Genomic DNA, 14,341 nt, shown 5'->3' on the forward strand with positions numbered 1-14,341 from the left:
TGAATCCATTTATTCTAACCATTTTTATGTAGGTTTTTTAATATATATACTGGGGATTGAACTCAGGAGCATTTAACCACTGAGCTACATCCCCAGCCTTTTTAAATTTTTATTCTGAGACAGAGTATTGCTGAGTTGCTTAAGGCCTCTCTAAGTTGCTGAGGCTAGTTTTGAATTTGCAGTCCTCCTGCCTCAGCCTCCTGCCGGGATTCTAGGCATGTACCACTGCACCTGGCTTATATGAAATCTTTAGGGCTTTTCTACACATATCATAAGATCATGTCATCTGCAAACAAAGATAATTTCACTCTTTCCTTTCCAACTTGGATATCTTTTATTTCTTTTTCTTGCCTAATTGCTCTGCCTAGTTTTTCAGGGCTCTATTATCATGGTAAATAATATATTAAAATTAAAATTAAATTTTAGTAATTTCTCACATCCTATGTTTTAAAAAATATTTTCCATGTTCAAAAAAGTTGAAGAATGAAATACAATGTTCTCTATCAAAATTCTTAAAAGGTTCACTTGAAAGCAAGTCACAATAAAGTATTGGGATTGCAGTTTAGCTCAGAAGACATTTGTTGTCAGGTGAGGTAGTGCCTGCCTGTAATCTCAGCAACTCAGGAGGCTGAGGCAGAAGGATGGCAAATTCAGGCCAGCCTGGGCAACATTGTGAGACCCTGTTTCAAAATAAGAAAAAGAGGAAAAGGATTTGCCTCTTGAGCACATGCTGCCTGCAGACTCTCTGCTTAGTCCTTTCCTAACCAAAAAACCATCCACACGAATCAGTCGTGTTGGCTCCTCTCCTGTTCCCCATAGTTACACAACACAGAGAAAACAAGATTCACCTGCAATCACCTGGCTGGCAAGACGGCAGCCAGGACTGGGACTTACATCTTAGGCTCCAAGTCTTGATACTCTTTGCACAGCCTCCATTCTTTTCTGTGAAGTGATGATTCAAGACCAGAATTAAGCATTGAATGATAGAAGTAGTCTGGAACTTAGTAGCTATCCGGCCATATCCTTTTGTGTAAGGTTGTTTAAATTCATAGTAATAACAGTAATGATAATAATTTTAAAATAACAAACTTAACCTGGTCAGATGATATTCATTCAGGATATTAGAAGTAACAACCTGGACTTACTTTTTTTTCACTTTGGGGATGATTGAAATTAAATTGAAGATAATTTACAGTGTTGAGCATCAGATGCCTAAACCCATCTTCTTGCTTCTAAGAAGCAACGTTGCTCCTTAACCATCTCAGTGATTTCTAGTCCTCTTATCTCCTTATCCTTACCATATTAAGATAGACAAAGTAATTCATAACTAGTGGCAAGTAACCAGATAAAAGGTTCAATATCTCAGTGTGCCTGTAACACATTCATGTATTAGGTGGGGGTCTCTGAATTGGACTTCTTCATGCAACATGGCAGACAGGAAATGCTGAAGAAAGTTCTACCTTCAAAATAAGTAGATCCTAAGGCTGAGCATGGTGTCACATGCCTGTAATCCCAGTTATTCAGGAGGGCTGAGGCGGGAGGATCACAAGTCCAAGGCCAGCCTCAGCAGCTTAATAAGACCCTGTCTCAAAATAAATAAATAAATAAATAAAATGAGCTGGGGGTATAGCTCACTCACTGATAAAGTCCCCTTGGGCTCACTCCCTAGTACCAAAAAAAAAAAAAAAAGTGGCTCTTACACCAAATACTTAAGTAAATAAACTACTAAGAGTAAATATCAGCAGAAACAGATTCCTCAGAGATGTAAAATATATGATAATCAAGTACACAGAATATAAGGAAATGAAATATGATATGTTTAAAGAAATAAAAGACAGTCACAAAAAGAGAAAGCAACAAAAAACTATAAAAATGATTAGGCCAGATTTGCCCTGGAACCAAATAGAACTTGTAGAAATGAAAGTGTTTGAACACAAAAACACATCATAAATAGGCTAAAGGGCAATTTAGACATGCCCCAAAGTGAACAGAAAACAGAAATATAGAACTGAAGAAATAACCCTAATAAAGCTATGCTAGTGAAGCCCAGAACCTTTTCTGCATATCTGTTTAGAAACTCAAAAGCTGTAGAGTGGCCTTTCTGTCTGCCTGTTATGACTGCCCCCAGCCTGTGGGCAGTCCGTATAGAAAGGTTTCACTGCTACCTGAATGGGATGAAGTGGAGAGAAGTAAATGTGCAGTTCTTGGGGATGGAAAACACAGAATCAGTCTCTTAAATATTAGTTAGTCTCTACAAGTACATAAAGAAAAGTTTTTAGGGCTGGGGGTGTGGCTCAAGCAGTAGTGCGCTCGCCTGGCATGTGTGCGGCCCGGGTTTGATCCTCAGCACCACATACAAACAAAGATGTTGTGTCCGCCTAAAACTAAATAAATATTTTTTAAAAAAAAGTTTTTAAAACTACAGTCACCAAATTTAAAGAGAAAAATAAAAATGGGGCATTCCCTAAGCTTCTGCTTGCATTTCATGATTTAGGTTGCTTTCCATTCTGTTTTCATTTTTCAAAAACTTCTATTACTCCAATAGTCTTGTGGCACTTGGCTGCACATTCTGGAGGTTTGTTCTAAAATGCATATTAAATCCTGTCGCATGTTTTTCACTAATAATTCAGTTAGATACTTTATAATTCTTGTGATTTTTATTATCTTACAGCCCCATGAATCTCAAATCACTTCTCTGGGCACAGTAGCACACACCTGCAATCCCAGCAATTTAGGAGGCTGAGGTTGGAGAATTGCAAGTTTGAGGCCAGCACAGGCAACTTAGCAAGACCTAGCCTCAAAATAAAAAATAAAAAGGATTTGGGATATATCTCAGTGTTAGAACATCCCTGGGTTAAATTCCTTTTACCAAACACACACACACACACACACACACATACACACACACTTGCATTTTAATATATATTTTAGTACATATATTTCTGCTTGGAAGATATTTCCTCCTCCTATTGAGATTTATTCAAGAGTTCATCCAGCAGATCCATTTGCTCAGTGGTAGTGGTAAACACAAAATTGGTCCCCAACTCCATCATTTCAGTGTGATTTTTGAAATACATCTCACAAGTACATCAATGTGCCCACCCCAGCTAAGTCATGTGGCAAATAGGACAAGATCTAGTGCAAAATGGGAAGCAGAACTTTCAGATTGCCGTGGGTTTGAGTCCCACATGACTCACATGTAGCATTGGCAAATTACCTGTCCTCTCTGGGCTTGTTTTCTCCTTCATAAACGAGATAATAATACTTTATTCTTAGAGAGGTGTTATGAGGATCACAATTAATGTAATTAGAGTTGTGACTTAATTTGTTAAATGGAACTTTTAAATTATTTTCAGACCTACCTTAGCAAAAGAAAAAGAGAGAGATGAAGGAAGGAAAGGACATGGGAAGGAAAGAGAAAAGAAAGAAAGTACCAGCACAGAGAAAAAGAAGATTGAAAATATAAAAAAAAGAGCTAAAGCTGTAGAGGACAAATGCAGAGTTCTAACATCCTCTAATCAGGGTTCGAGGAGCATAGAATAGAGTAGAATAGAAGCTGTCTTTAGTATTTGAAGATATAATGGGTGAGCATATTCTGGAGCTAAAGAAGATCATGAATACACAAATAAAACAACAAATTACAAGCAAGATAAATTAAAATTATAAGTAGAGATATTATAGAAAATTGCAAAATACTGAAGATATTGTAAAAGCAGTCAGAGACAAAAGACCAGGATGCTAGCATCACGAGACCCTGGGTTCAATCCCCAGCACCACAAAAATAAATAAATAAATAAAAATAAAAACAGCACCCTCAGCAGAGCCATCTTGCTTCTTAGCCAGAGTGCACCAGTATCCTAGCAATAAATCTCCCACTAGCAATAGCAGAAGGCAAAATATCTTGAAAGTGCTGAAAGAAACACATCAACCTAAAATAATGCTGTCAGCAAAAATGGAGAAAGTTTACAGAGCAATAGGACCACACCCAGGGAACTTCTGAAGGATGCGCTTCAGGAGGAGGGGAGCAATCCCAACAGGCAGCAGGATGGGAGAAGGAACAGAGGGCAGACAAACTGGTAAACAGTCTGTCATAATCACTGACTCTGTCTACATTCTAGGCTCTAACAAAGGGGTGTCTCAAATACTGGACCACAGCAGCAAGTAGCTTGGGAAGGCGTGAACAGAGTTGATACTCAAACATCCTGGTATATTTCAGTGGGGAGCATGATTAAAATAAAAGAAAATGAATATAAACCAGTAACCAAAATAGTAAAAGAGTACTAATCAAATTAGGAAAAACTCAATTTTTTAAACAGCAAGTGGAAAAAAAAAAAAGATGAGTCAAAAAGAAAGACAAGTGCTGGGTGTGGTGGCATACATCTCTAATCCCAGTGACTCAGGAGGCTGAGGCAGGAGCATCACAAATTCAAGGCCAGCCTCAGCAACTTAGCAAGGGCCTGTCTCAATAAAAAGGGCAATAATTACATTGTATATAAGTGAACCAAATCATCATTTCAGAGACATTATAAAATTTAATTTGAAAATAAAAACTAGAAGCTGTCTATGTGAGACATATTTAAAACATGACACAAAAAGTTCAAAAGGAAGGAAAGTACGCTATGAAAAAGCCAGAAGAAAGCTAATGTAACAAGAAAAATAATAAATTGCCAAGAAAGTAATATTAGGTTCGGTCTCATATATGTGTGGGTATTTGTGTATATATATATATATTTGTGTATTATGCACACACAAATGTATGTATAAAATTATACTAATTAAAATAACAGGAAAATAATAGAGGGGAGATCTGTACAGTAGAGCAAGCAGATCAGGGGAGAGAAGAAGGAAGGGAAAGGAGAGAAGTAGTAGGGAATGAGTTTGATCAAATTTTGTACATGCTGATGATGGCATAATGAATTGGGCACCAGTTTTTAAAAATGATTGTAATAAGTTGTCTGCTTACTTATGTGAAAGGATGAGATTTCTCTCTGACTTTACCTTTTTTCTTTTTTCTTTTTTTTAACAGATTGATTGTTATGCACATCACATTCTGGTTTGATGCTTAGGCAATAATAAAACTTTTTTTTTTAAGTAATATTAGTGATATAGAAAGCTACTTCAAAATTATAATGGCTTTAACTTAATAGAGAACAGTAACAATTCTAAATCAGAATATACCTAAGAAAATAACTTAAAACATAAAGTGAAATTGATAGAGACAAATTGACTATTCCACATTCATAGTGGGAGCTCCCAACATGCCCTTCCCAATTATTAGTAGGTCAAACAGACAAAAATATCAGAAAAAATGCTTTGCCAGGCACAGTGGCAAATGCCTGTAATCCCAGCAATTCAGGAGGCTGAGGGAGGAGAATCATAAGTTCAAGGCCAGTCTCAGCAATTTAGAGAGACCTAAGCAACTTAGTGAGACCCTCTCTCTATATAAAAAGAACTGGCAGAGCATCCCTGGGTTCAACTCACAGCACCAAAAAGAAAACAAGATTTGAACACTATGAGAAACCAGGCACAGAGGTAGGCTACTTGGGGGAAGGATCCACATCTGAAGATACCAAGGATATTTTATTAGACAGATGTAGAATCCTATATCCATCAATTAGAAAAAACACACTTTCTTCCCCAGCACACATTTGAACAGTCATGGATTGGTTCATAAATCAAATCTCAATATTAATTTTAAAAAATCAGAATTTTACAGAACAGTTTCTCTGGCCACAATAAAGAAGTCCAAAGTAAGAAAATATTTTTAAACTCTGTAGTAAATTAGGGTTACACAGCGACTATAACATCCCCACATTTTATTACATTAAACTATTAGGCTTTTTTGTTTACGTAATAGTCCCGTGTGGTTCTCCTGGCTCCTCCCCCAGTGTGGCTCCTCTATCCTCTTCAGGCCTCACCATCTTCACTATTCAACTATTCAGTCTTTCTAATCCCTTATTGTTGATTTTTATGTTATTATAACCTTATACTTAATGTCAATCCAGTTTTAAAAATGTGTAGTTCAACGTATTCACACTATTTATTCCTTTATAAAAGGCAAGATTTCAAGTAGGCTTCATGCATAATGTAGAGGCTAATATTTTCTGCAGTCCTTGGTTCCTGAAATAAGACTCATCAGACACATTTTCAGCTGTCCAAGTGGGCACAAAGGATAGAATCTTTCTGCGTGATGAGGTCACCACTTAAGGGTAGGCATTCATCCTCATAAGGCAGCATGACTCCACTCTCTGAGCTCGCCTGAGGCTGTGTGCCTCCTGAAGTGCCACAGAGTTTGGGGGTTAGTGAATATATGCTGGATATTTACTGTTGATTTTAATAACATGTTTTAAATTCTTTTCCATTTCATGGAAGTTTTTAACCATTTTGATATATATTGACATAATATTCATCTGAGCTAAATCTGTAGTTTTGTCCTTTTTGGCCACAGTCATCCTTCATCTTAAGCCTTTCTGATATTTTTTTCTCTTTTATTTTTAAATTTTGATTTCATCTTTATTATCACTTTTCTGTTTCTCATACAAATCTTATGAAGTTGTCTTGCAAAACTGGATTAAGGAAAATTATATAAAGCCTGTTTTCTGTGCCAACCAAATAAACCTGTACCTTACTTACAGTTAGAAAATTATATTCTACAAACATAGTTGCTCTATTGTTTTACATTTTCTGATTTTCTTGCCTCTCTGCTAGTCAAGGACTTTCTGTCAAAGGGGGAGACTTCCTAACTCTTCTTACACGGAAAAGGGAGTGTGTGGAATATGCTGGCTCAGGTGGTCGGGGAGTCAAGCATGGCGGGTGCAGATGTGCAGGGATGCAGTCCGGAATCTCAGTCGTGCTTTCCTCTGGGTCGGCTTCATCCTCAAGCAGCTTCCCCCTATGTAGTGGCACCATGGCCACCATCCAGTCTTCTACCTTGTAAGCCTAGCAGCCCCAGCAGAAAAAGTATCCAGCCCCAAGGAATCTAGGGCAAGTCCCAGAATTGGCTGTTTTCAGCCTATGGTCAGCCCGACGACCATTCACTATGGCAGGTAGGGGGCAGCACTGTCCACTCCAGTCCTGCCTTGGGCGGGAATGAGGGAGAGCTGGGTCCCCACTGAGAGGGGTATTTGAGTATGTGAAAGAGAGAATGAGGTAAGGGGTGGGGCACAGGTAAATGCTGGGATTAATGTTAATAGAAAAGAGATGCTGGACAGGCAAGAACACCTAGTGCCCCAGGGTGTCGGTAAATCTTGAATTGGTTCCATAAAAGAGCAAAGCCTGGTGGTTCCATCAAGAGGTTAGGAAAGTGAATGGTAATGGAAGTATCGAAAGGTCACAGGAGGGAATACTGGGCAGGGGCACAGTGAAAATTTCCTTTCTGCCTGAAGTAGTTCCTTGATCCACAGGGTGGTGAGTATAAATCATCTCCATGCTCTACCTTGTGTTTTATGTTCTGCCAACTGAAATTTCACCTTGAAAGAGATATACTTTTCACTAGGTAATGTATTTCCAGTAGTAACTACAGCCACTATTCACATGCAGCTCTTTAAATTAAGTATAGCCAGGCATGATTGTGTACACATGTAATCCTGGCAACTCAGGAGACTGAGTTCGAGGCTAGCCTGGGCAACTTAGCAAGACCCTGTCTCAAATCAAAAATGAGAAGGATTGAAGATGTAGCTTAGTGGTAGAGCACCCTTGGGTTCAAGCCCTAGTATTAGGAAAACAATTAAATAGACATTAATTAAAATTAAATAAATTTAAAGATTCCATTTCTCACTCATACTAGCCATATTTCAAGTGCTCAATAGCCACGTGTGACTATGGGATTGAACAGCTCAGAAATGGAGCATTTGTATCATTACAGAAAGTTGTACTAAAGAGCCCTGGCTTGGAACAGTAACTTGTTACCAGCAATTTGTTATTAGTGTCTTTTTTTTAGTTGTAGTTGGACACAATACCTTTATTGTGTTTTATTATTTTTTTAATTCGGTGCTGAGGATCGAACCCAGGGCCTTGCAGGTGCTAGGCGAGTGCTCTACCACTGAGCCACAGCCCAGCCCTTTATTAGTGTCTTTTTAGTGACAGTTACTCTAAGAGAACTGGCAAGAAATCTGGGTTGTGACAGAGACATGAGAAAAGCTGACGAGGCCCACCCCACAGCCTGACGAGGCACCCCACGGCCCTCTTTCACTTCGCTAAAGATCTTGACCTCCTTCAGACTTTGCTCAGGGTCTGCAGATGGGACAGCCGCTGCCACCACAGCGGGAGCCCTGGTTGTCCTTTTGGACCCAGCCCTGAAGGGCAGGCTGGGATGTGACCAGGGAACACCTAAGGGCATCGGCTCCAGAGCAGGGCTCCCTGAGAGGAGGCTGGTGGCAGTCAGTGCTCGCTGCCCCCCCAGCAGGTCTCTAAACGCCCGCCCTTGTCACACACTCCATCGTCTCTCAGTGCTACATAACATTCACAAAACTGATGTTTTTTCCTGTTTTTTTTTTCCTCTTTGATAGACCTATTCCCCTGTCTTCTGTTGTTGTGATAGACAGCCAACTTGATAGAGTCGAAGGAAGGAAACTGTTTGTTTCCTGTAACGTTCGAAGTGTTGATGAGAAGACCTTACACTCTGAGGCATCAGGTAAGAAGGGTGGGGTCGGGTTCTGTTTTGGCTTTGTTGGATTTGATTAATTCTCTCGTTCACACAACAAATTAAAGGGTTGTTTTTTTTGTTTTTTTTTTTTTTGGTTTGTTTTTTGGTACTAGGGATTGAACCTAGGAGTGCTTAACCACTGAGCCACATCCCCAACCCTTTTAAAAATATTTTATTTAGGGGCTGGAGCTGTAGCTCAGTGGTAAAGCCCTTGCCTCGTATGTGTGAGGCACTGGGTTCAACTCTCAGCACCACATAAAAAAAAAAAAAAGATACTATGTGCTCATCTACAACTCTAAATATTTTAAAAATATATATTTTATTTAGAGACAGGATCTCACTGAGTTGCTTAGAGCCTCTCTAAGTTGCTGAGGCTGGCTTTGAACTTGTGATCCTCCTGCCTGAGCCTCCCAGGCACTGGTATTACAGGCATGAGCCACCACACCTGGCTTGAAGGTGTTCTTATACATTGCTGATAAGAGGCTATTTGCCAATATCCATCAAAATTACAAAGTTATGTGCCCTTTGGCCCACTTCCAGTATTTTATCTCACAACTATGCTAACATGTGAGCAAAATTATAATGTCTTAGGCTGCCCTCTAGTTCCAGTATTTGTTACATTCCAACATTACTTGCAAACAGCAAAAAGTTGGCAAAACATTAGGTATCCCTCAACAGGGGACTGGTTGAAGAACTACGTTTCATCCCTAAACTATATTGAGTCTGTACCATAAGAAATATTGTGAGGAACACTGTGGTAAGACTAAGGAAACTCTAGGGCACCTACCTGTAATCCCAGCTACTCAGGAGGCTGAGGCAGGAGGATCACAATTGCTGTCAACCTCAGCAATTTAGAGCAATCTTCAGCAGCTTAGTGAGGCTTGGTCTCAAAATACAAAATTAAAAGGACTGGGAATGTAGCTCAGTGGTAGAGCACTCCTGGGTTCAATCTCTAGTACCACAAAAAATAATAATAGTAGGGAAATTCTTTGATATGGAGCTATCATATATTAAATAAAAAACAGTAAACACAGTATCTTATCACTAATATAGAAAAAAAGCAGAGAGGCTCTTCTCATTGCTTCCCCTTTTCTTTCACTTTCCCTCATACTTTCCTTCCTTCCTGATTGATTTATTCCAAGAACCCTTAAGTAGAGTTGGGCACGAGTGCCTCAGAGACCAGAGCAGTTCAGGGAGGTGTCCCTTGGAGAGTGGCGTGGGTGTCCGAGCCCGTGAGCAGTGCAGACGGCATCTGTATGAGAGCCAGTTCCTACTCTCCAGGAGGAGTCCAGGCATGGAAAAAGAGAACAGGATGAATCTTGTGGTTACTTGAGACTGGAGGCCCTGGACATGTATTTTCCCAATTTTTGCTCCTGCAAATAATATTGTAACAAATAACTTTATATATTTGTCATTTTATACACATTTTGCCAGATTGCTCTCCAGTGGTTTGAGGGCGAATACATGTTTGTACTATTCTCACAATTTTTCTGTAATCTTGAAATTCTTTCAAAGTAGGAAGTAATAAATGGAAAGGAGGGGAAGTATGCATATACTGCATTTGCAAGGACTATCTCACCAAGGCTAAACACATGACTTGTTCTTACTTGAAGGGGACAGTAGATTGGGAAGAAGATTCCTCTGTCTGCCCTTTTGTACCTTTTTCCCCCCAGGAGTGGGGTTGGAACCCAGGGCCTCAAGCATGCCAGGCAGGCACTCTGTCACTGAGCTATATCCCCTGATCTTTTTTTTATTTTCAGACAGGGTCTCTAAGAGGCCTAGGCTGGCCTCAGACTTGCTATCCTCCTGCCTCAGTCTCCAAACAGCTGGGATTGCATTTTTTTTTTTTTTTTAATTTTTGGCTCTATGAAAGAAGTTATGTGCATGGATTACCAAAAAGAGGAGCTATGTTTTACAAAGTTCAAAGCTCATGCAACTCAAGGAAAAAGAATTCAAAATTAGGTATAAAAGTGAAATTTTATTTACAAGGAGAAATAAATAAATCCCAGAGTATTACTTTCATCTTAGAGGCGCAGAACCCTTCCTGCTGAGATATCTGTAGGCATTTTGTTAGAAATCTCATAGAAAAATGTTTCCTGATGGCATCCTTAAAGCACTGCACAACTCCTAGCTCAACCAGGGCCTTTTGCAAGTGAGGGCCGATGAAGCTTTACCTTCCTTAGCATCAGACTTGGACAGGCTAGATAGCCACTGGTTTTCATTTGTTTTTATTCTTCCTTTATTTTAGTGTACCTCAAATATACATCTTTAGATTAGTCATAATCCATGAGTTAGTACACGGAGTTGTCACTGGTTCGTGAGTGGTCATCTTTTATTTATTCATTTCCTAATAAATTTCTGTGTTAAATATAATAAAAAATGAAACACCCTGGGACCTAATTATAAATGAAACTCCCTGGGACCATCAAACAGGAACAAGCTGGCCAGGCACGGTGGTGCACGCCTATGATCCCAACAGCTTGGGAGGCTGAGGCAGGGGGATTGTCAGTTCAAAGCCAGCCTCAGCAAAGGCAAGGCACTAAGCAACTCAATGAGACCCTGTCTCTAAAAAAATAAAAATAGGGCTGGGGGTGTGGCTTAACGGTTGAGTGCCCCTGAATTTAATCCTTGGTTCCCCAACCTCAAAAAAAAAAAGAATATCTGAGGAATGTACTGTTTCACTGTTTGATTTTGAACTTTGTAGAAGAAATTGTGATGTTTCTGCTTTTCTGAGACTTTTGTTTTTCTCTGAGCTGTATGTCACTGAGGTTCATCCATATTGTTGGCTATGAAGTTCCTCATTTTTGCTGCTGAATAATTTTCCATATATGACTAGGCCACAGTGGGCCTCTTAACAATTTGAATGGGCTACTGCAAACACATACTTAGGAGTAGAATCTCTGCTTGTAGGGTGTAAATGTTCAGCCTTACAAAAGAATGCCAACTTGTTTTCTAAAACTGTATCAAACTGGACTCCCACCAGCAATGTATTCTTGTGATCCCTATCCTCTCTAGCAGATGGAGAAGTAAGACTTCTTGATTTTTGCCAATTAAATGGTTATATCTCAGTATAATCTTTCTAAGATGTTCCTATACGGCATTATAGGCATAGATGATAGTTGAGTTCACCTGACGTGATCATACCTGCATGGGCTGTAGAGGGCTCCACTTCAACCCCCAGCACTTTCTCTTTCCCTCCCTTCCCTCCCTCTCAGCATGACCTGGATTTGCAGTTCCCTGATTACCCAGTAGGGTTGAGTGTCTCCCCATGTTTATTGACCATTTTTGTTTCCCATTCTGTAAATTTGTTTGCTGAGCTTCTTTTTCTATTTTTTCATTTTCCTATTTATAGGAGTCCTCTATATATTTCATATTAGATAATACTTTTGATGAATATATATGTTGCTCATACCTCCTTCTGGTATGTAAGGTCGTTTTGCTTTTTTTATTTTCTTTAAGATATCTTTTTACAGACAGGAGTTTTTAATGTTAATGTAGTCCCATTTATTAGATTTTTCCCTTGATGGTTGATGCTTTTTATATCTTCACGAATTCATTTTCTCCCTAAGTATCAGCTGTTTGCAGGAATGATGGATGAAAGGAGCAGGAGGGAGATCGTGAATAATTTGAATCCTCAGTCAATTTATAACTCCGTTCCAGGCTATAGCTTGTAATTCCTGTCTTGCTAAACCTTTCCATATCATAAAGGTACCAGATGGCTCAGTAGTAATTTTACTTCTTTTCATTTCCCTGGCTATCTCTAATGGAAGTGGTAATGAACCATGAAATAGCCAAGAAGCAGAGGACCTGGCTATCCAGGGGAGCTCATATAGTATTGTGGCAGTCAGAGGTTGATTCTGAGCCTGGCTGAGAAGTGAGAATGGGCCAACAGACGGAAGGGACAGATAGGAATCAGACCGCCTCCCTCCTGTGCGCCTTTCTGTTTAGAGGTAGGCTCATCAAACTGAAGTCAGTTGACTTACGACTGTTTCTGCTGTTTTGTTGGTTTAGCCTTATTTATAAAGCTGGATCCTGATAAAAGTTTAAGGAAAAGAGCTGATGATGGATTCCACACCTTTCTGCACGAGGGCCTCCCTCCTCCAGAAGCCGTTGTCCCCACTCCTGCTCCGTCACCCGTGCTGAATCCCCCACAAAGGAAGCCTGCTGACACTGACCTTTTGGAACAGCCTTCAAAGTGTGACTCCCAGAACTCTCCACCATCTCAACTTTTGAACAAAGAACACTCCCTGTGAGGATATCAGCGATTCTTTGCATTCCTGAGGATAAATGTGGTTCTCCTAAATCTGAACAGGCTCATTAAAGTTGCACAAGCGTGACATCTGCCTGCTGGAGACTGGGAGAAAAAAATTGTATTGAAACCATGGCTATAAACTTCAGAATACTGCAACCAAATGAAGGAGTAAATGTGTGGGTTTGTGTGGGGTGTGCACATGTGGAACTTGCAAAGCTAACTTTATTGTATCTGAACAAACAAACCTTTTTGGCCAGAGTAGGAAATACAACCGTTCCTATAGGAATGGATTCCCCAAATCTGTGGTCTGGGGTTCTGGAGGTTAAACCACTGTACCATTTTTAACATAGGCTGTGCTGTTGTGTCATCCCTGGAAGAAGCCTGTATTAGTTCCCTGGGACAATAACAAAATGCTACAAACTGGACGGCTCAAAGGCCAAGATTCAGGTATTGAGAAGACAGTGCTCCTCTGAAGGGCTAGGGAAGCGGCTCCTTCCTGCCTCTCCTAACTTCTGCTAACCTTACAGTTAGTCCCCTGTGTCTTCACATCCCATTCCTCTGTGCAGATCTGTGTCCAAATTTCCCCTCTTTATAAGGACTCCAGTCATATTGGTAAAGCCCACCTGAGTGACCTCATTTTAAACTTTATTACCTGGGTAAAGATCCTATTTTCAAATAAGGTCACATTATAAAATTCTGAAAATTAGGACTTAAACATTCCTTTCGTAGGAGGAGAGACAATTCAACCCCTAAAAGAGCCTCAGACAAGACTAAAAATGAACTGTGAGGTTAAGACTCTGGAAAACACAGCCTGCTTCCTGTTGCAGGCAGTAAGTTCTTTGGGCTTGTTTCTTGCCTTTGTTTCCACATATTGAAAGTTTAGGCTGAACCACATGGAATTGTCATTTTTAGACGTGGTCAAATGGTCAAATACTGACAGTTTCCTATGGCTCAGTCTAGTAACTTAGGAATATCCTGGTGGTACCCTACTGGTCATTCTTCCACAGCCAGAAGATCACCTGGAGTCCTGGGATGGCCACACCAGAGGAAGTCCACAGTCCTGGAAGCTGTCTCTAGTGCCCACCTGCAGCCCCCCAGCTGCAGCAAAAGCCTAGCAGATGTGAGTGGGGCAGCTCAGAGGTGAAGCAGGAGCCCCTTCTCCCCAGAAACTCCCGGAGAGCTTAATGCTTAGAGGTGATTAAAGTGCTTAATTTAAAGCTCTATATGTATACAAATCTGAAGTTTTATATACACATATAAAATTTTAACTACATATATTACATATTTTTTTTTAACAACTTTAAAATTTATCAAGCCAATGAATTGTACACTTGGCCATACAGGAAGCCAGAGAGGGCAGACGGGGGCCAGTCTAAAACAACCCACTCTCAAGGGAACCAATTCACTGCAAGAGACCAGCATCAATCCCTTCCAAAGGCAGTGCC

At 40.0% G+C, this 14,341-nt stretch overlaps 1 protein-coding gene across 2 annotated transcripts in view; it reads left to right on the forward strand.

The window, feature by feature from the left end:
* Them4 (thioesterase superfamily member 4) overlaps positions 1–14,117 on the forward strand; it is a 29,092-nt gene extending 14,975 nt beyond the window's left edge. For both annotated transcript variants that reach the window (XM_046421961.2, XM_046421962.2), the window contains exons 5-6: positions 8,508–8,632; positions 12,656–14,117. In XM_046421961.2, the coding sequence (XP_046277917.1) occupies positions 8,508–8,632; positions 12,656–12,897 (367 nt within the window). In that variant the 3' untranslated portion in view covers positions 12,898–14,117. The remainder of the gene's footprint in view (positions 1–8,507; positions 8,633–12,655) is intronic.
* Positions 14,118–14,341: the final 224 nt, after the last annotated feature.

The sequence above is a fragment of the Marmota monax genome, unplaced genomic scaffold (genome assembly GCF_021218885.2).
Source record: "Marmota monax isolate L192 unplaced genomic scaffold, Marmota_monax_Labrador192_F-V1.1 WCK01_AAM20220418_F8-fsc00108, whole genome shotgun sequence".
In the NCBI taxonomy this organism is placed as follows: domain Eukaryota; kingdom Metazoa; phylum Chordata; class Mammalia; order Rodentia; family Sciuridae; genus Marmota; species Marmota monax.